The sequence below is a fragment of the Monopterus albus genome, unplaced genomic scaffold (assembly GCF_001952655.1).
Source record: "Monopterus albus unplaced genomic scaffold, M_albus_1.0 scaffold83.1, whole genome shotgun sequence".
Classification (NCBI taxonomy): domain Eukaryota; kingdom Metazoa; phylum Chordata; class Actinopteri; order Synbranchiformes; family Synbranchidae; genus Monopterus; species Monopterus albus.
Window position 1 is genome coordinate 1,213,821 of NW_018127963.1, and position 22,053 is coordinate 1,235,873.

The following is a 22,053-nucleotide window of genomic DNA, read 5'->3' on the forward strand; positions in this document are numbered from 1 at the left end:
AAAGTGGACAGTGAGTGTTTAATAAGGAGCGGACAACAAAATATTTTTTTCACTGAAGTCCTATTAACAGCTGTATGCCTGATATGCCAAGAAACGGTTGCGTTTTTCAAGGAATACAACATCAGCCATCACTTTGCCACAAAGCATGCTGACTACGCTAGCAAGCAGTCAATGCAAGAACGGGTGGCTACTGCTCAGAGGATGATGGCTAACTTACAGACTCAGCAAAACTTTTTTTCACAGACAAACTGTGATTCAAAAGTCAAGTACCAAGGCAAGTTTTATGCTGGCATTCAAATTAGCAAAGGCTATCAAGCCTTTCTCTGAAGGCCAGTTTTTGAAAGAATGCATGGTAGAGACAGCAGGTCTCTTGTGTCTGGAGAGCAAAGGCAAGTTTGAAAAAATCTGTTTATCACGCAGGACAGTGACTCGCCATGTGAAACTGATTGACGAAGATATATCCAGTGAGTTAAACAAAAATGCAGAGTCCTTTAAGTTTTATTCACTAGCACTGGATAAAAGTAACGACATAAAAGACACTGCTCAGCTCCTAATTTTTATCCGAGGGATTAACGACAGGTTTGAGATAACGGAAGAATTTTTGGCCATGGAGTCCCTGAAAGGAAATACACGAGGAGAGGACTTGTATGACCGGGTTTCTGCTGTCATCAAGAGAATGAAGCTACTTGTCAATGTCACCACGGATGGATCGCCAAATTTAACTGGAAAAAACGTCAGGCTGCTGAAAAGAATCCAGGATAAAGTGAGAGGAAAACCCTGACCAGGATATTATTTTCCTTCACTGCATCATTCATCAGGAATCTCTGTGTAAATCTGTATTGCAGCTTAATCATATTGTGAATCCAGTCATAAGATGTATAACTTTATATGAGCAAGGGGAGTTCAGCACCATCAGTTCATTACGTTCCTAATACTAAACCTATGGTAAAAAGACGGGATAGCTAAGATAGCTAGCACACGGCTGATATTGATAAAGAACATTACAACCATAAAGCTGGCAGATTGTGGCTAACTGGCTACTACTCTGATTTAGTGTTTTTGCTAGCCACAAAATCATCGATACCTTCATACTCACAAATGGTGAAAATGAAAACAAAAGCTGAAAGAGGCATTTCATTTAACTGTATACACGGAAATCAGTTAACTAGTCCTGAAGACTACAGCTCAGCCTATGAAAAGACCCGGAGACTACATATTTTAATATAAAGCCTGACGTACAAAGCAAAGGCATTGGTTTTCAAACAGTGGTCCACTGGTGGTCCACAAAGACACTGCAGGTGGTCCTTGACCATGCACTCAATAATTCACTGTAGGAATTATCTTTTTTTTTTTACTTGTAAAAACCAGTTTCCATGTATTATTCATTATTTGCGAATTATCAAATCTATGCAAATATATAACATTTAAAAAAAGCCCAGGTGACTTAAAATAGTGCCCATCCAGTCTATCCACCCCACAACAGTGGTCCTTAGGTTACTTCTTAGTCAGAATGGTGGTCTCTGGGTCACAATTAGTTGAAAACCCCTGGCATAGAGTGATACAGTAGCTGTAAGCATTTACCAAGCGATTAAAGATGCTATCAAGTTGAACTGCAGGATCCAGCAATTTTATGAGTTCATACTAAAAATATTATTATATTTCAATCTCTGTAGGTTCAATTTAGATATTTCATAATTTAATATAACAGACAACTTTATAGTGGTATAATACTAAATCACTTCAAATTTCCTCTGATTTGGCACTTGAATCAACAAAGGCTTACTAGCAATTAAAAATTAGGTTTCATAAATATGCTAAACTGCTATGCTATTATGTTTATTCATTCAGTAGCATTTAATTTAGATTAGGATTATTGTTGTGAAGGAGGGCCCAACATTTATAAAAGTAAGGTTTTTCACTCAACAAAGCACTTAAAAACATCAGCTATGTATTTTTTTGATTTTATAAAAAAAAATTAAATAAATTGTCCATCTAATTTCAAAGCACAGATGTGAAGCATCTGACAAACAAAAGGCCAGTAAATAAAGGTCGTTAAAGAAAGCAATCGAACTGATGATAATGATCAATAACTGCCCCTTTCTAGCCATCATCAGATCAGACACACAGGCCAGGCTTGAGGCTGGAACATCGTACCCTTATGATTGAGTTCATCTCTGGTGGGGTCACCTGCTTGGCCCTCTCTATAGCCGCCAGGACCTGCTGCTGGTGCTGGAGACGATGGGTTAGGGTGGGGGTGAAAAAGGGAGGAAGAAAGTGAGGAAACAATAAAAGCAAGACAGAAAGAAGGGGAGGAGAGTTGGAGGGGAGAGAGGTGGAGAGGTTAGATCAATATCAATAGTCCCAACAGAGACCCGACAACTGGTGATACACAACCCCTCCGGCCATTCGGCTATTCATCCAGTCATACAGTACATACACACAAACCTGCACAAAGACACACACACACACTCAAAAGCCTTGTGTGACACCGGTGAATGGATGGTTGGCTGGTGTGCTGTAATGGGTGGAGGTCAACCCCCTGGTGGGTAGATAAGAGCATGGCTTATCTGAATCACACGACCATTGATTACACTGACACACACACGTGTATAAAAGAAAAGAGGAGTGGGATTGAGGAGGCAGCAAAAGGAGAGGGAAGGAGGAATAGGAGGCTGTAAAAAAAGGAGAGGGAAGGGAAGACTGCAAGGACGGGACACACTGAATATTGTAGAATATCAAGGTGGGGGAGGGAGGAATAAAATAAAAGCGAGGTGGAAAGGAACACAGCAAGCAAGTGATGATGAATGACAGGAGGAGGGAAGGAGGAATGCTGAGTGAGGGGTCACAGAGGTGGAGAGGTAATAAGGTGGGAATGAGGGTGATCTCATTCCAGGATGTATGGAAGAGGGCTGAGGGTCACAGGGTTAGTGATGTATTTGTTTCAAAGGATGTGTGTGTATTCTTACCTCCTGAGACAGATAGGGGAGGACTTGTGCGCAGATCCCGTTCAATCTCTTCACTATCTCAGCCTGGAGAAGAAGAGATTTTTAGTTAAAGGACAAAACTAAAATTATTCTAAATTTCTCATACTGCTAACAAATATTGAGATCATGATTATTTAACACGATTACTCACTGAGACTGCCCTACTTAAGGTCTCAAGTGACATAAGGATGACCACGAATTCCGGTCGTTATAAAGTCCTGGTTTTATGATTTAACATCTGCTTTTGACACCGTTGATCATGGAATCTTGATGGATCGGCTTCAGTTTGAATTAAGGTTCTCTGGATCTGTCCTCCAGTGGTTTTCTTCCTATCTTAGCGATCTTATCATCTTTATGTTGATGATATTCAAATTTATTGTTCTTTTAATGGCTCAGTTTTTTGGCCATATTGTTAGAGCGCTTGTTGTCAATCAAGAACTGGTTTAAAAATAATTTTCTTCATTTAAATCCCAATAAGACTGAAGTGCTGATTATTGCGCCGGATAATAAGATTGCATTAATCAGACAACGCCTGGGTTTATTGGGCTCCTCTGTCCAGTCAAGCCTCAGAAACCTTGGTGTTGTGTTTGACCAGTCTATGTCTCTTGATTGTCACTTAAGACAGGTGGTTAAGAATTGTTTTTATCACCTGAGGAACATCGCTAAATTAAGGAAAATGTTATCAAAGGTTGATTTTGAAATGATTGTTCATGCTTTTATTTCTTCACGTGTTGATTATTGTAATTCCATTCTTATTTGTTGTAATAAGTCATCCTTAAATCGTCTTCAGATTGTGCAGAATGCTGCAGCGAGGCTTGTTACAGGAACCTCTAGGACAGCTCATATTACACCTGTTAGGTATTTTTAGTCAGATAGAAATTGGTTAGATACTTGATGTATTAGAAATGTTTAGAGTAGACAGGATGTCTAGCTCAGGCTATTAAATGCTTAGGCATTCTCATGAGTTGCTGCAGGTTGCTTATGGTCCAGGATAACTAGATAGAAAGTTGATTACTGTTAGAAGACAGGATGGTTAATATTATTATTATGATGTGTATAACTGTAGCCTTAGCCATAATATTTTCTTATGTTTAATGTCATGACATGTCACTAGAGGTCGTGTTAGAATGTTTTTAGCTACACACCACATAATCAACAGACATTCACACATTGATTTTCTTCATGTTTTGACTACTGCTCTGGCCAGCTGCAAAGCTGGCACCGGGAGACATCACGGTTTGGTGTCTCTCTCTGTAGAATGGGGTTAGCCCGAAGTGATATAATGTATAGGCCTGTTGTGGTTCAAGGTCTTTCATCTTTCAGCAAAGGCAAAGTTTGATTAGATAAGCTTGCCTGTTTTTCCCCAAATGCCTTCTGTTGGCTGTGTAAGGATCTGACGCTTCTCGTTACAGTCGACGTATCTTTAGGAATAATCTGACTATTCAGAGGATTCATGCAACCTTTTGAGGTGTCCTTCTGATGTTTCTCAAACATCTGAGTTGCAGTGATAGTGGCATTACTCTTTCGGCAGAACTTTTAGTACACTAGAATTGTTTGCACTTTATTTTAAAATGCTGGAGGTGCAAGATACCTGAGCGTGTAATGTTAATTTTTACCTGTGTTCATTGAATAAATCAGCACTGTTTTGAAGTTACTTGGACTGCTTCGTCTCTCAGAGTTAGCATGGTAAAAAGTATCGGGTACAACACGCCCGTCTTATATTCACTTCACTGGTTACCAGTTAAGTTTAGGATTGATTTTAAAATTTTAGTGCTAACATTTAGAGCACTTCATGGTCAGGCTCCTCAGTATATTGCTGATCTATTGACCCCATACTGTCCAAAGTGTGTTCTCCGTTCCTCAAGTCAGGCCATCTTGATGGTCCCCAAAACCTGTTTGATGACTAGGGGGACCTGTCGTTTCAGGTTGTGGCTCCTAAACTGTGGAATTCATTGCCCCTTTCTTTATGGCCGAATCTGTCGATGGCTTTAAGAAGCAGTTGAAGACACCCTTTTTTTGACAGGCCTTTAGTTGATTTTTAGCTTTGGTTTTAAATATGTTTGTCTGTTCTTTTATTTTTATGTTATTTTTTGCTTTCTGTTATATTGTTATTTTGTTTGTTCTGCTTTAGTATCTGTTGGCCTTGTGAAGCACTTTGTGATTTTATTTATGAAAGGTGCTATATAAATAAAGCTTACTTACTTACTTACTACTAAGGGATGCCTGGGCATCCTCTTGTTAACTAGTGAAGGAACATTCCATTTCTTGGTCCAAACTTTGGTTCATTCTCCTCAATTCAATGTGCCATAGCGTTGCGTTCCCCATTGTTTCAATAGATCTGAATCAAAAATCACGATTCAGCTGTCATTTATCGCTTTCCTTGTGATAACAAGGAGAAAAAGAAATGGCTACAGTTGATTAAGCAAATCACAGTATTCTTAAATTATTTAAATAAAACTTCAAAAGGTGCACTGTTTTGCTGCCTTGTAATGTAGCTAACTAGTTAGCATGAAGTTAAACAATATACATTGACTTATGCCACTAGGTAAAATGGCTGCACTGACTACACCATTTGAGATGAAAGAATTTAGCCCTTTTTTATTCTCAATGATGGTTTTTTCTAAAAATGTTGTGTAGAGGGTGACAGGCTCTGCCATTTGGGTCTGGGGGCATTTGGACCTGGAAATGGAATGTTTTGTCACACTTAACAAGTGCACAGCGTGCAGAAGCAAAAACATGATGCACTCACATAGCCAGTTTGTAATTTGGTCATAATCAACATTTCCGTTGACACATACTCCTCCTTTAGGTAATCTCTAGATCATTTCAGGGTTGTAGTGCATGTCTGAAAAAGGCTTTTTATCATCAGAGCAGTTGTTTGTCACCTGAAAACGGCTAACTACTACATAGTTTTCATGTAGGTTCATCAGTAAGAACCCAGCTATGTTTTTATGAATGGATTTATTCATTTTATTGATTTGTTCCAACGCACTACAGAAGGCAGGGAAATGAAACCAAAAAGCTGCCATTAAAGACACTAGTAAAAAGTCAGCAAAAGTAACAGGAGATCTGTATTATTTCAACAGCTGTCCGTGCAGATTATGCTTCATTAAATGCTCCAGAGGGGAACAAAAAGACCTGAAGTGTAAAAAAAAATAAAAAACCTTGCAGAATCCAGGGGTGACATGTAAAATGCATGTGTATCAGAGTCAGAGTGAAATGGCACATTTGATACAATGGATTTCTATCTGTTGCATAAGATGCATACAAAAAGACCCCTAAGAACATTCTCAGTGTGAATTGGCCTTTAAACGTCAGTAATTCATACTCCCAAATGTCTGCTATGACCTTCACAAGCTGGGGCACACATATCTGGGATCACACACATACACACACAGTTATCAGCAATATCCACCTCCTTAATTAAGTTGTTTGTGCTTGATACTCTTTCTCAAAACTCTTCACACACATACTATCATGCAAATACATGCACACACAAACACACATAAGGTAACAATCATTCAGACGAGCACACACATGAAAATACTTTCCTCTTTCTTGTCATACACACTCCCTATCTTTCTCACATACAGGTCTATTATCACGTTTGGTTGGTAATCATTCAATCCGTCTGAGATGCGCAAAGCAGCAGTAATTGTGTTATAGCCTAATTCGTGGCACGATGAGGAGAGAGGGGCCCTCCTAACAGTCATTAGGCATGCAGAGCACAGCTCCCCATCAAGCGCTTCACTCCTATCCGCTCATGATTACACATACACACTCCCTGACATCTCTAAAATGTCTCAGTGGGACTTGCTCCATGCTAACTATGGATCTTCCTCTCTTTCAGTGCCCTATATGGTGTTTCTTTTATTCCAGTCCTGCGTCTTTTATCTATGCTCTCTATCATTTTCCCCTCTGTCTCTCCTTCAACTTTCTTCTGTGTGAATGCCTCTTTCTCTCTTTTGTCCTGTTTTATTCTTGTTACTCTTTTAAGCTTTCCTCAAGTGCTACTGGAGCACACACATCCACTGAAAAGAGCATTAGATGTGTGCAAATAAAACATACACAATATAAAACTGAGCTGGGAGATTGAACAAATATGTCAAGGACCAGCAAGAGCCTGAATTCCTTGCTGTTGGAAATGTCTTTGCTGCTTTTTGTCAATTTAAATGGGCTTTATCTTTTGTGATTTGAAACTGTAGGCTCAAAAGGGAAAGCAAACAGAAACAAAATGTCTTCAGGTTCTTTTAAAATGCGTTTCAAGGCAGCCTAAACAATCTTAACACTTCAGAGACTTCCTACGGGTGTCCTGTTTTGTCCCTAAGTGAGATGCACTACTTGAGTACCTTGCGCTACTGCTTCATGTCTGGAATACACTAGGATTCGTTCACAGTTTTAAATATCTTCATAGATTGTACAGAAATTAAAAACAAACATTTTTTTGCACATTTAAAAGCTACATTTGAGTTATCACACCTTCCTATGCACAGTCATAAAACCTGACATGCAGTGGTGTAATTTAATGGAGTGCATTTGTTTCATGTCCTGTTCTTAAAAACCCATTTTCATGCGCTTATACTTTGAGTGTTTACATTTTATATGCATGTTGTTATTCTACTTTAATACACTGCAGAGAGAAATATTGTACACACAGAAGCATATAAATCAGCTGATCATTTTACTTATTAACTGTGTGGACTATAAAATGCCAGAAAATAATGAAAAATCATATACATTTCCCCCAAATTCAGTTTATGATTCAAATTCAGCAAATTCTCAGACTTGGGAAGCTGGTAAAAGACTGGCTATTTTGTTTAATAACTAATAATCATCAGAAAAGCTGTTAATTCATTTTCTGTTGAACAAAAATCAGTTATTTCTGCTCAGCCACCTTTATTCAACTAAAGGACCTAGATACTTCATTTAGAACTGCTGACAAGAGCAACTAGTCCAGAGAGCTTTGCCACTTTGAACTACAGACAGTATAGATTAATACACAAGAAGTCCTATACTGCACAGAATGATGACTACTTGAGAAAATTACTCACAATTAAAATACCTATATACACAGTTAAAAAATAAGTGCAACCATATGTTGTCAGGTAGGACAGACAGAATAACAAACAAAAACAGAACAACAGAAAGATATAGCGATACAATGGATCAAGTCAACATATTCCCAGTTTATTCCCCAGCTCAACCTTGCTCCTCCTCATCAAGATAAAACAGACAGAATGACAAGTGAACAGAGAGAGAGAGTGTGAACAGACAGCAGAGAGGCATTTTTGGAATTGAGTAGGACAGAGTGATCAAGAGGGAGCAATTGAATGTGTGCAAGTGTGAGAAAGAAAGAAAGAGAGGGAAATAGAGACAGAGGTGGAGGGGGGGATTCTGCACAATAGGCCTAGACATGAATGCTCCTCGACACTCGTTTCCACACATCCCCTTCAATTTCAACTCTCTAATGGAACTAGTGACTCTGTACCCACTCACACTGTGCACAAAGAAACTGAACACACACACACACACACACACGGTAACAGGAGCACACATGAACAACACACAACTGCTTATGAACACATGGCAGTATAACACACACTAATTTGCAAGCATATGTGCAAATACAGAGGGACACATGCATGCACACACACACAAACCAACGCACATGCAGGCAGGCTCAACCCTCTCAAATAGAAACACATTTTGAAAAGAAATATACAATGTCACACCCATAAAACAACACGCACACAACCATACTGGTGACTGTGAATTTTATCCCTGTCAGATAAAAGGGTAAGGGTGTGATGAATCACACACATAAGGCTTAGTGTGTGTGCTTGCTTTCCTGTAATAATCTGTGTGTGTGTCACAGAGGTTGTCTTGTAGTCCTACCTCAGAGTTTGTGCAGATGCATATATGTGAAGGTCTTTAAATCATGGAAGCTGTTATTTCTGTGTGTGTGTGTGTGTGTGTGTGTGTGTGTGTGTGTTTCTATTTGTCAAAGCACACTTGGTTCTTCCAATATGGCTGTCAGCATGCGCCGTCAATCATAACACAGTTTGTGTGCGTGTGTGTGTGTGTGTGGACAGGCAGTGCCAGACGAGGTCACCGATAAGGGCTGGCCCTTGTGAGGCCCATCACTCTCTCCCTCCTACAGGCTGGGCATAAATTACTCCCCCAGCTTCAGCTGCACAAACTGATGTACAGACGTGTTTCTCACCCCTTCCCTTCCTTTTCTTTTCTGTTTGAAAATGCTTTATTGGATCCAACTGCAGTGTCTTCACTGAATTTAAAGATTCAGGGAAGCTACTAATATGATTTTCTATTAAAATGACAATGCTATTGCAGAAATGCATAACCTTAGCATTTGTTTCCACTAGTGCTGTAGTCAAGTTTTTGCATTCATTCTGATGTGTTGCCTTTTAACGTTCATTCAGCTTAAGGAGCTTGCTGCACCTAAGTGTTGATATGGCATGGAAAACCTTGGTAATGATGTAAAGAAATAAAACTAACAATGCATGTGGGGAAAGTATCTGTGTAAAATCGTGGTTGATTCTGAGAAGAGACAAAGCTCTTCAAAAACTGGTCTTGACACCGGTCTCGAGACTAAGACGGCTCTCAAGTACTACAACACTAGTTGCCACATCATCATGCACATTGTATGAAATGACTCAAAACTACAATGGGATTAAAGTTTGCAAGACCTGGAATTGATAAAATTCACTTCTATATACACATTTCCATACAGAGTGAACTAAAATCTGCTTTGGCAAGAGCAAAAGAAAAAACAAACAAGAAGACCTCATATAAGCATGTGACACACAGCCTTGGGTGACATCATTCAAATGTCTCAGAACACTCCCTAAGTGATGGGAGATTAACTCTGCAATTCACACCTGCCAATCAGTGACCTGCAGGTGTACGGTGCAGGAATGGGGCTGGGAATGCACAGATGTGTCTGCACCAACAGAGTAGCAAAGTGTGAAGAGTTATTTTCGACATTCTGGAAGTAAAAGTCTTTTTCTCTAATTTTGCATAGATGATGTTAGGTGAGTGGCACCTGGAGCACTTCCAAGGTTTTGATGGCCATGAAACTCTCCCAGGTGAACAAACAACTGTGATGATAGACTATGATGAAGGACTTGTAGTCTTGACAGCCACTGTCTTAATTCCGTAAACACACTATCCCTCAGTTTGAATCCAGCCTGTCCCTCAAGTAAAGCAACACATCCTTCTGTGCTCCAGTACTTTTTTGGACAAGCAATTTGTTATACATGAACATGTAACAGTTTCATGTGTTATGTGATGGGAACAGAAGAGTTTTCTCTAAAGGGATTAAATGTAGACTTACCTGTTTGTGCATCTCAATATTCAGCCCGTAGGACATCTCGTAGTACTGGAAAGGAGGAGAGAGGAAGACAAAAAGAAAATTAAAGGATAAGGCCAGTCATTTTCTATATTAATAGTATTTTCAGCAATCTCCATATGGAAACTAAAAGCAACACTGAATTGCCTCTATTCATGGTTAATGTCTGTCAACTGTCAGTCCTGGATTATCTTATTCATGTGTGCGACAGAACTCCTTTAACTGTTCCTAGAAAAGCCTTTAGAAAAGGAGTGCCATGCTAACATTATTTACCACTTAATCTGTGTGTGACAAACCATGTATAGTTGGTCTCAAGACAGCGGAGTGAGCGAATGCATCCAGTGCAGGCACCTTAATTTGTCAGAAATGATGCCTTGTCATTGCTGTCTTGATGTGGACCACCAACATTAAAAGGTATTTTTAAAGTTTATGCTTTAAGTTGAGGACACACCCCAAGTCTAGTTGGTGGGTTTTTTTTTTTGGTGTAAGTTACTGTAGTTAAAACCAGCATCACCATGGCAATCGTTAAGAATCATACACAAGGAGAATAATGCTAGCATTAGCATGGAAGTTGATGAAATTAAGAAGCTAACCAGAAAAGCAAACGAAATTGTTTCCCTGGGCAAGAGCTGAGAAGCGAAGAAGTTCAAGTTAAATACAGAGCCTGGAGCTACTAATGAAGTCTTCCTCGCAGGCATGAAATGTATATGTTGAGAATTGGTCAATAAAATTTGTATTAAAAAACCATGTATAGTTGAATGTGTGTGGATTATACTGTAATGGTAAAGCAGACTAAAATTCTCTTTAATTGCTGGAAATCTGTAAGATGATTTTTTGGGGCATTTTACCTTTATTTGGTAGAGAGAGACAAGAAACAAGGATAGACAGACAGGGGTACAGTATGACATACAACAACAGTCCCTCGGCTAGAAATTCAACCACAGACATAGAGGTTACGTGGTAACCATTTTGGAAAAAACAAAATAAAAAGTATAACTTTGGTCATTTCTTAGTGTTAATTCAGTACAAAATTGTGTACCACTATATCATATCAATCACAGAATGAAGAGCAGTGCTCAGTGGAACTAGAACAGTAAATATGTGCCTCAATTCATTTTCATGTAGCTATAATCTAGGTAATAGAAGCTCTGCACAAAGGAGATCCTCAAGGCAGTGTGACACATCTTTGACATCTTAAGGACTCCTAAGATCCCACATTTTCATTCTCCAGGCATATTCCCACTCACAGACGCACCCACATACACACATACAACGAGAAGAGAAGACACACTGCTACAAACAGGAAAAGGCACTGAGAGAGAAAAGGAGAGACAGCAGAGACAGAGCCTCTGTTGTGTGAGTGTTCAGTGTTAATGAGAGGGCCACCCTCTAGGCGTCAACCCTGTTAATCACCCACTCTGTCTGCGGGGGGACTGGCTCTGTCACTGGAAAACAAACAGCACACGGCTCTCTCGCACATAATTGTGCACACACACATGCACTGTTCTCTCACTTTCTTGCACTCCCTCAAACACACACTACATTGTTTCGATCTCACACTGACACTATCTTGTATGTGAATGCGCATGCATGCACGCACACACACACACACACCAAACACACACTCTCTCTCTCTTTTTCTCTGTAGCTGCTCAGGCCCACGCGGAAGCTCCCTAATGTAATTACAGCGCTGGGGAAATGGAGGTGCTGTCGCTGGCCGGGGGAGTGGGGCAACCTGATATGCTATTAGAGAGGGGGTGGGGGCACTGCGGGGATACAAGGCCAGGCTTGCCACTGATGGAGTGGAAGTGCAATTGAAAGTGCATGTGTGTATGCACATGGTGAGTGCATGCTTTTCTATGGTTGTGTGGACAGATTATGGTTTGATACCATCATTGTGAGGACATTTCAGCATCAGGGCGACATTTTAACAGGCTTACACAACTTCAAAGAGCTGTCTGATCGTTAAGAGTGGAATTAGGTTAAAAGACAAAGACTGAAGGAGGGTGAGCAACATTCATAGTTCACTTCTACTGATGCCATTTACTTCATTCAACAATCTGACAGGTGACTTCAGATTTGTTGCTGTGGTAACTATGCTGTAGACAGTTGCACTCGACTGACTGATTGCACTTTTTTATCAGATATGAAAAAGACAAGCAGCAAATGCTCATATTTGAAGAGAAATGTTTGGAATTGTGGCCTAAGACTTGATTAAAATGATGAATCTATTATCAAAACAGATTCAGATACATTTTATGGTGATCGACTAATCAATTAATTCAATTGTTGTAGCTCTGTTATTCTTCGAAAATGTTTCTCCACATCACGAGGTGTGTTCCTGACTTGTGTGTTGGTTGGAACTGATAATCTACCCAAATGATCCTGTAGTGTGAGGGGTTTATAGACAATTTTAATGCTCACAACTGGTTCAGAATTTATTTGATTTCAAATTGTAAATCTTTGATATTTACAATTTCAATTTCAGGAAGAGCGACGGAATATTTAGCAGAAACCAGCAATAGCCAATCAGATCGAGCTGACATGGACACGCCACTGATGGAAAGTGTCACCAACTGTATGTTTGCTATGTTTTGCACTCCAGTTAATTTTGTGGGGTATACAGTCTGGGTTGTTCACACTACTCCATCCATGATCTCACCCAAACTCTGTGACTTTGTCCTCTTTTTTTGGTCTTCTCAGCGCAAATTGCACTACATATAAACAGCGCCAACTGCTAACTGCTGCCCATGTTTTTTTTTGGTACAAGTCAACACAAGATTTTGCAGGGCTTACCGGTATGTCTACTGCCAGACCTTCCTGTCTTTACTCAAGTTAAGCGTGTTGTCCACAGCAATTCTCAGTTGTTAGGTGTGTGCCGATTCCCGACTATCAAGGACTAAAAATCTGCGCAAGTTGGTAGAAACAGCTGTTAAGTGTGCTCAGTCTTAAGTTTTAACCTGTTGTTAAGTGTGTGCCCAACTTAAAGGAACAATTCATCAGTTCAGTGGACATGTAAGAGATCAAAGTTATTTGCAGTTTAGGAATGTGGCACATACTTAAACACAGTGAATTTTCATTTGGGTCAGATCATTGCTGATTGAATATTTCATACCCCCTCCACCCAACTCAAACAGAAGTGACAGCCTTTGTCACCTACACAATAGGTCAACAAGTCACCATATACAACAGGGATAATACTTTTTCTTATGGTTTCTGTGCCATGTTTGCCGAAGAGTAGATGAAAAAGCTGTATAATACTGTCTTTTTCATTACTGGTAGACATATTTAGTCATTTCCGGGAATGTGAAAGTTTACGTTTATAATGCCTGCTTGATGAGGTGGCGCTACAATATTTAAAGGGTTAAATCCTGCACACAGCAGAAAAAAACAGACTGACAGAGCAGAACTTTCCATTAACCCTCTTAATAGTCTTTACATGTAAACGGCTTTGTCTGGGTTCTTTCAGTGTTTTAACATAAAGAGTGAACTGCAGTATTCTTCAAAATAAAGACATACTAAGGGTAGCAGTTAGGAAAAAAAACACTTTGGGGTAAAAACAAAACAGTTTCACTGCACAGTGCACTACAAACTGACTAACACCAAACTAATGAAAACTCTCAGTTTTACATTAATACTTTGTGGTGATAATATCAGCCTGTAAGCTACCAAGCATCCTGCCGGACATTTACTCAACCATTAAAGAAATCCTGTAAACTTGGGTAATTGGGGAAGCTGGGCCTTTGCAAACCACATAAATGTTTAATTCAACTTTTAACTTGATCTGGATAATTTGCAGTAATTAAACATACTAAATAAAAACAACGCAGCTTTAGACAATTTTTAAATTCAGATATTTGTGCCATCATGTTTTCATTACATCCATTTGCATGATTGTGCTCGTGTCAGCATGTGTGTGTTTATTTGTATGCTCCACTGCTATCAGACTGACAATGCCTGAGTCTGTGTGTCTGACAATGTATATGTTCATGCCTAGCTGAAACACACACACACACACACACACACAGAAGAAGTGTGTGTCTCTGCTGCCTGGCTGGTGGTGTAGAGAGCAGTGCAGCGGCACAGATTAGATGAGATTAAAGCCAGTCAGAGGATCAATTAGAGGCAAAACATCAGACGGCTACACAGCCACGGCCAGCGACAATGAGATTAGCCCCGAGGTGGAGCAGAGAGCGGGCAAGCACATCTGTGTGTGTGTGGATGAAAGAGTATGTGGAGAGAGGCAGAGAAACATGGGGGAAGAGGAAATGAAGGGGGTTGGGGAGAGAAGGAAGTGAATAGTCAAAGATAACTGCCATTTATTTTAGCTATAGGGTCTTACATTTGTAGCTGTTGTGATACTATTGTCCTAAGCAAGTTAAAAATTTAGATCCCAAAGTACAGTGACGTTACTAAAAACTAGTCTAACAGAACAGCAAAAACCAGATGTCAAATAATTAGACCGGTAGTTAACAAGGCCGCAGTTTAGCCATATTATCCATCTTTATTTGCTGGTACAACCACCGTATATAAAAATGAATGACATGTTACCAGTTAATGCCAATAAAAGGTAAAGCCAAAATACTGCAAATACAGGGACAGGCATCTTGCTTTTGTGACACATTTTTGAACCAGAATATGCACAATAGCAGCCAGAGATGGAGCCGATGTATCAGGCCACCAATCAAAGCTGCCAAGTCATCCAGAATACTCCCAATTTTATATAAACAAATAATTTTTGTAAAGCAAATATCAGAAAAATGAGCACCGGTACACAAATTAGTGTGATAGTACCTGCCTAAAATAACAGAAATCACCACAGGGAAAAGGTGATTTATTTGATTTGTACTTTGAATTTTTGGTTTGCCTCAAGTTCCATCCACTAACGTGGAGGGGGCGGAGTTTACGATATATACTACAACCAGACAACAGGGGGTGGTTTACTTGTGGTGGCTTCACTTCTGGGAGCTGCCACAACATCCATCTTTATAAACATTATGTGGGTAAAACCAAGAGTGTGTGCATACAAACTCAGCAGTTAACCCTCACTGAACGAGACTGTATGCACACAACTACAGCAGGTCAAAGTTGAATAAATAAATTAATATTATAAACTGGGCCCCATTCAACATTATGGATGCCAATAGGTTTCCCTGCTACTTGCAGCACACTGCTGGAGGCAGAGCATTAGTAAGAGCACAGCAGAGCACAGAGATTGTCTGATTCCACAAAAACCTGAGATGTTCCAGGTGGTGGTTGTCAGAAAAGTACACTTTCATTTCATCATTCCTCTAGAGGCTGAAGACTGTCACATACTTTTATATTCTAACAAACTTTTTCAAATGAAAAAGCTGCATAGTTGTAGACTCCTCTCTCTGATTTTTTTTCCAGTCAGACAGCAATAAGACCAAGTAGTTGAACTGCCATATATGATTTTTATTGCAATTCAGTGAACTAAAAATTTGAGTGAACTAAGGCAAGAGCTAGAAAACAGAATTCAAACTGAACAGTTCAATTTGAATTCAAAGACTTCAAAATGAACTGTGCAATCCAAACTCCTATTGGTTAACCCTTTGGATATGTTTAAAACATGTAAGTGCTGGTATTTCTTCCCCAGTCTGACTTGTGGTTCATGGCGGTGCTGCACTGCCAGATCACAGCGAGTGTCTTTGTGAGCACAGCTTTTCTACATAGATGGTCAAGCCAATGAAAATAATGTAATCTGTAATAAACTAGAATTACCTTTTAAGGTAGAAATTTTGAAAAGACACATGGGAGAACAAGTGAACTGCAAAAGGAAGTTGGTGAACAAACTTATTTTCAGAGGGGGTGAACACATAATAGAATTTCTTTGCATATAAACACAGGCAGTGCTGCATTTGCAACAACTTACAGGCTACATTAGAATCAAATATTACAATGACAAAATATATTGTGAAAAAAAGTCATTTAAAAATACACAACCCATAATTTTTGGTGCACAACAATACACACATACACAAGGCTTCACTCACCATGATATAATGGCGCTGCATCTCTGACTTCTCACTGGCCAACTTGTCACATTCAAGCTTCAAACTGGAGAGAGAGGGTGAGGAGAGGAGCATAGAGTCAGACCGTTAGTTGACAATCTTCCTTCTAAAGTGCTGACACCAGGTGACTTCTTCTCCCCTTCATCATCATTACCTCTGATTTCCCCAACAGCACTTTCATCATCACTTCAACCCTCATCACTGCATCCACCTTCATCGTCATCAGCACCACTTCCACTGTCATCATCTCAGCTACCATTACCATCTTTATCATCATCATCACCACCTCCATCATCATCATCATTACCACCATTATTATCCTGACCTTTACTAGCCTGCGGCAGCCTTGTCACCAGGTTCGACAAGGCATCGATTGACAGGAGGAGGTCAAACTCATTCTGAACTTCAGAGATGTGTCTAGACAAAATGCCTGCTTTCTAAATCAGAGAAGATGCAGTGGAGTAAAAAGTCTAAATATAGCACTTCCTGTGACCCAGTCCCTGTGACAGCCATTAGCTGTAATCATGTCAGCTCTGATGTCACGCAAGGTGACAGGACAAAGGAGGACGCGTCAACAAGTCAGCCGATCATCAAATGAAAAAGACAGCAGTTTAGAAGAAGAAAAGAAAAAGCCTTGGATCGAAGCAGCCAGTTATGATGTGCCAGTTTCAGACGGCATCATCTCATGTGAGGGCTGGATAAGACAAACACAGATATGCACAGGTTCAGATTTAGTACAAGTCTGAAAGCTGTTGTGTAGGTGCATGTATATTTATGCTGGGATGTTCTTCTCAACTGTCTGCAGGAATAACAGCTCGATTATAACAAGCACTGGCTGAATCTTCATCGCTGCTCATCTTCACTGGCTGACTAAAAACAGTGTTACACATAGCCAATAAAGTGAGCTTACTCAGACACACAGTATTAAGCTTCTTCTATAATTACCACAGCAGCAGCAGCGTTGGCTGGAGCTTACTTCAGTTTTGGTTGCATGTTCATCCCAGTCTGAGCTCCAGTTTTGTTAATGACACAAATTATTAATGAATTATTATTATTAATTATGACACTGAACTATGCATATCTATTTGATGTTTAAAAAACAGTTCCAGCTTGAGTTCATGTTTGTGCTTATATTTGTCAATTATTGTTGTTGGGTTTTTTTTTTTGACATGACGAAACATTTTCAGTTTTTACTTTACCTTAGCAATTCTTATAGTTTCACAATGGATATACTTTGTGAACTGGAAACTAATGCAGCATGCAATGGGAAAAGGCAGAGAAACACCCTTGAGGTTGCCAGTCCACTGCTATAACACAAAGAATGATAACTTTGTGAATGTTTGCCTCCACCAACCAGTCAAATTCACAAGAATGGACAGACGTGAAGTCACTGACCTTGACCTTTGATCTTTGGCTACCAAAATCTCAGTTCAATCCTGAGTCCATGTGGAGATCTGTGCCAAATTTGAAGAAAATCTCTTAAGGTGATCTTGAGATATCGCATTCACAAGAATGGGCTGTACAGATGTACAGTGGAAGGGGTGGGTGGACAAACCAAAAACATAGAGCTTTTGGTTGTGGCTATCACCAGTGCAGAGACATAAAAAAAGCACATTCACATTAAGGGACAATTTAGTTGATCTGAAGGAATCTCTTATGAACGTGGAAACCCCAATTATGAAAAGAGTGAAGACTGAAAATCAGGACCAAATTTATGTACAGCCTAACACAAGTGTTTATTTGTGTCAGCTATTTTAGATTTAATCTGCGTCCTGAGATCCACAGTGCATGATAGGTTTAATCATAGTTAATAGGGCTGTGTATTGGCAAGAATCTGGTGATACAATACGTATCACATTACAGGGGTTATCATTCGATTTATTGTGATAATGTAAACAATATATTACAATTTTGAAAAACTGTCACAAAATAAGCAACACGTCACCATATGTATAACTTTATTTTTTTTACTGATTTTAACTTTTTTATGCAATCGGAACAGGGATCTGCATTTGCATTTGTCTCATCCAAAAACATAGCACTACTTGGAATATGAACTATTAATTACAGATACTGTGCTTTTGAGATTCAATACAGTATCACAAAATGTAATATCATGATACTCAAGTGGATCAATATTTTCTTACACCTCTATTGTTTAGTCAACCTCATCCTTTTTATTTGTAGTTGACTAAAACTGGACGTTAGTCTAATTTTAATCAAACAAAACCTAAACATTTAAATCTAGTGTTAGTTGATAAAAGCATTTTAATGTTTAGTTTTTATAAAAAGGTTGTACACTACAATTTCAATATACTTGTTAAGAAAAATTGGGTCCTCAAGCTATCACAGCTAATGCTAACTGATTTTTCCTCTTAGTTCACTTAGTCACTGTTGGCTAGCATCTGAAGGCAAATTCTTTACTCAACAGACAACTTGTCGACATCTAGATATGAATAAGCTTTCAATGATGCAAGGTAAGAGTTGTCACCAAATGCTGCCAGGAACCCAAGGACGTGCAGCTGCCGACAGCTTGTTGCAGTGTGGATGAAGTCCTGCAGTGTGTAAAAAACCTTCCTCTTTACAGGTCAGAGTATCATGTTTGATCATGTCACTGTATGCAACAGATGCCCAACCTAATCACTCTCATGAGGGAATGAGAGAATGGGGTGTGCTTTTTTTGGAGTGATGAGGGGCACTTTTATTCTAGCACCTACTCCTGTGTGCATGTATGAGCCTTCACTTATTCCAAAATGCTCCCCTTCTCTCCTACATAAAATCCTTCTTGCTATCCCTGTGTACATGCGTAGGCTGTGTGGTGGGTTGTCATGACGACAGACCTCCCGCTGCCAGCCTACCTGGGATTGACTTTGTGCCTCCTCTGATTGGTGCTCAAAAGCCCCTGGGCCTGCACGGCTGCTCTCAAACGACACTTTGATGGAGTTTTATTGCCGATTCTTTCGTCTCTAAATCGCTCCCGCTGTCATCTTTATTTTGGTTTATGTATTCCCTGATCTATTTATGCATGTGAATGAGGGGAGGGGAGAAGAGGTGGGGGAACAGGAGGGGGTGGAAAGAGGAAGCGACAGCTACAATGCATGCTACTATACCCCCAGGGAACGCCTGTGGTACATTTGCCTTTTAAGGCTTCAGCACCAGACAAGCACAGTGCAGCAGCAGAGTGCTACAAAGCCTTGTCTGTGGTTCCCAAGGCCCCTACCCCATCCCAACCCCACTTCTGAGTCAATAGGAACTGTATGCATGTTCTGTATACTCAGACAAAAAAGGTATTCTTTCAACTGCGCCCTGGCTCTCTGAAGAGGGCTAAACGGTGCTGCTCACCGTTGTGGGAATTACAAACACCAAAGGCAAGGAAAAAAGATGAGCAGGATGTTAATGCTGCTTCAGAATCCTCCACAAACAATAGTGATCGGACCAGAGCAGGGATTTTGCACACTGTATGCCAGGCTTTCATCTGCTTTTGCCTGTTCTCTGTAACCAGCACAGGCAAGCCTCTGGAAGGTTCTGGGGTAACAGGTAGCGAGGAACAAACTAGCCTCTTTAGGAAGGAAGGGAGGCTTCAAAGAGTCAGTCCTTACGAGGAGAGGATCTTTTGCTGAGATCCAGACCCTGGGGTGTCCCCGCGCTTGCTACTGCTATCAAACTGATCCGCTATGGTTGGACCAGACACTTTGGAAGTTCCTCAGACTTCTGGCACTGTAGCAGTACTTAAGCGATAAAGGGAGAGCAACAGCTAAGGGTAAATTAGATTGATTTAGCTATGAGGCAATAAGGGATGATTTCTCAGTGTGCAGTGTACAGTATAAGCAGAGCTGAGGAATAGTGCAAAAAAGTAGACATTTTCATTTTATCGTAGTCAACTACAGAGGTATCGCTCAACTTCATGCTACATTGTTTTGCAAAGTCTGTTTTACAGGCTCAGTCCTGAGACTGTCATTTTAGACTTGAATTGTAATGAATTGAAAAGCAACTGCTGATTTTTAAAAACAGTTAGAGATTACTTCTCCATTTAAACAAAAGTAAGTATTTACTCATCATGAATTTGTTATTAGCAACATTATTTTCTTACACAAACTGAATGGCATGCTTACTTGCCACACTATTGCAAAAGTTAGACCAGGTTTTGTATTTAAAAGAAATTATTTAACTGTAAGTCTACCAACTGAACGCAGCCTCCATTTTACCTACAGTTAATGCTAAATAGTATAGTTCCAGGAAACTTTCTTGAAAAGTATTTTAATTTTACAGACCTGCAAAATAAAAAGGGCTTGTTTCCAAGCACAACTGGAAATTGAAAGAAGCCTTATAAAGACCATATATTCACATCAAAATTATCTCAAGCCAAGACATGGCAGGCTCATTTAAAATTTTAGCTACTGTTACATACAGTAAATGTGTACAATAAAGAAAAACACTACATGACAAGTGTATTGTCTGGAGATAGAGGATACTTCCTGTGTACTGTATTTATCACGCTGCCATATGTAACTGCTTCTTCTTGGTGTTTTCCTTTGTTTATGTGTGTCTGTGTGCATGTAGGTGTTTCTGTTTGCACCTGTGATACTGTGCTTGGAGGAACTGGAACTCATCCTTGATTCTGTCACAGGAGTCAGAGGTTGTGAATTTCAGCTGCTGTGATGAAGCCTGCCAAAGAGATAAACAAGAGAGCAGAGTAAGAACCAAGTGGAAAGAGAACGAATTAAGAAAGATGAAGAGGGGTGAAAGACTCAGAAAGGGAACAGAGCATGAGAAATAATTAAAAACATGAACATGAAATCAAGCATTTTTCAATTTGACACAGTCCAACAAGTGCAGCATTACTAAGAAATTGCTTTCCAAGCATGTTTCCTCTCACAAGGAGCCAAATGCTGTGTAGATTCTAAACTACAATGGTGAATGTATAAAGAAAAACATGCATACCCATTGTTTCTGCCAGATTTTTAAACCCCTGCGTATGCACGGTTCTGTTTTATATCTCAGCTGCTGTGAAATTATGTGCCTGCACACAAGCTAACCCACACAGAGACACAATTAGTCATAAATAGATGTCGACACTCCCCCCTTTTAACCTTCTATAAACATAACCCAGACTCTGTCCTTGGTCTGGCACCGACAGCATCTTTACTATGCCGAAGCAACCTTAAGAGGCATTACCCAGGTCTACTGTGTATGTTGTGAGCCATAACAAAAACTGATTGATGACACATGAGCGACTCAAACATTTACCAATGTATGGTACTATTTCAATGTTCCTCATTGTTATTCCAACGTTGAGTTTGGGTGGGAAACCTCTTACCCAATCCAGAATAAATCATGCTAGTCTAAATAAGGATAGTAACACACATATATAAATATTATCAGAAAGACATTGGTTGAAACTTTGGCTACGTTCAGACTGGAAGTGGCTCAAAATGTTTTTTCCTCCAAGTGACTGAACTGATCTCCATCTGATCATTTCACAAACCAAATCAGATTTTTTTTTTCAGATTGGATATGGACCACTTCCATATGTGGTCCTAGATCTGATTCATATTTGAACTCTGACTATGGATAGCAACAACAGCAACAAGGGTCAGTGGAGAGACCAAGACATTTTACTTTTGTTGAACATTTATGCAGAAGCATATTGTAACTGAGCACTTTTTGA

The 22,053-nt window shown here is 39.7% G+C and overlaps 1 protein-coding gene across 2 annotated transcripts in view; it reads right to left on the minus strand.

Annotated features, from left to right (window-relative positions):
* Nucleotides 1-22,053, minus strand: part of tle5 (TLE family member 5, transcriptional modulator) — a 51,991-nt gene that overhangs the window by 6,516 nt on the left and 23,422 nt on the right. For both annotated transcript variants that reach the window (XM_020607020.1, XM_020607018.1), the window contains exons 2-6: nt 20,962-21,050; nt 16,368-16,431; nt 10,339-10,383; nt 2,967-3,029; nt 2,155-2,229 (exon numbers count right to left, since the gene is read on the minus strand). In XM_020607020.1, the coding sequence (XP_020462676.1) occupies nt 2,155-2,229; nt 2,967-3,029; nt 10,339-10,383; nt 16,368-16,431; nt 20,962-21,050 (336 nt within the window). The remainder of the gene's footprint in view (nt 1-2,154; nt 2,230-2,966; nt 3,030-10,338; nt 10,384-16,367; nt 16,432-20,961; nt 21,051-22,053) is intronic.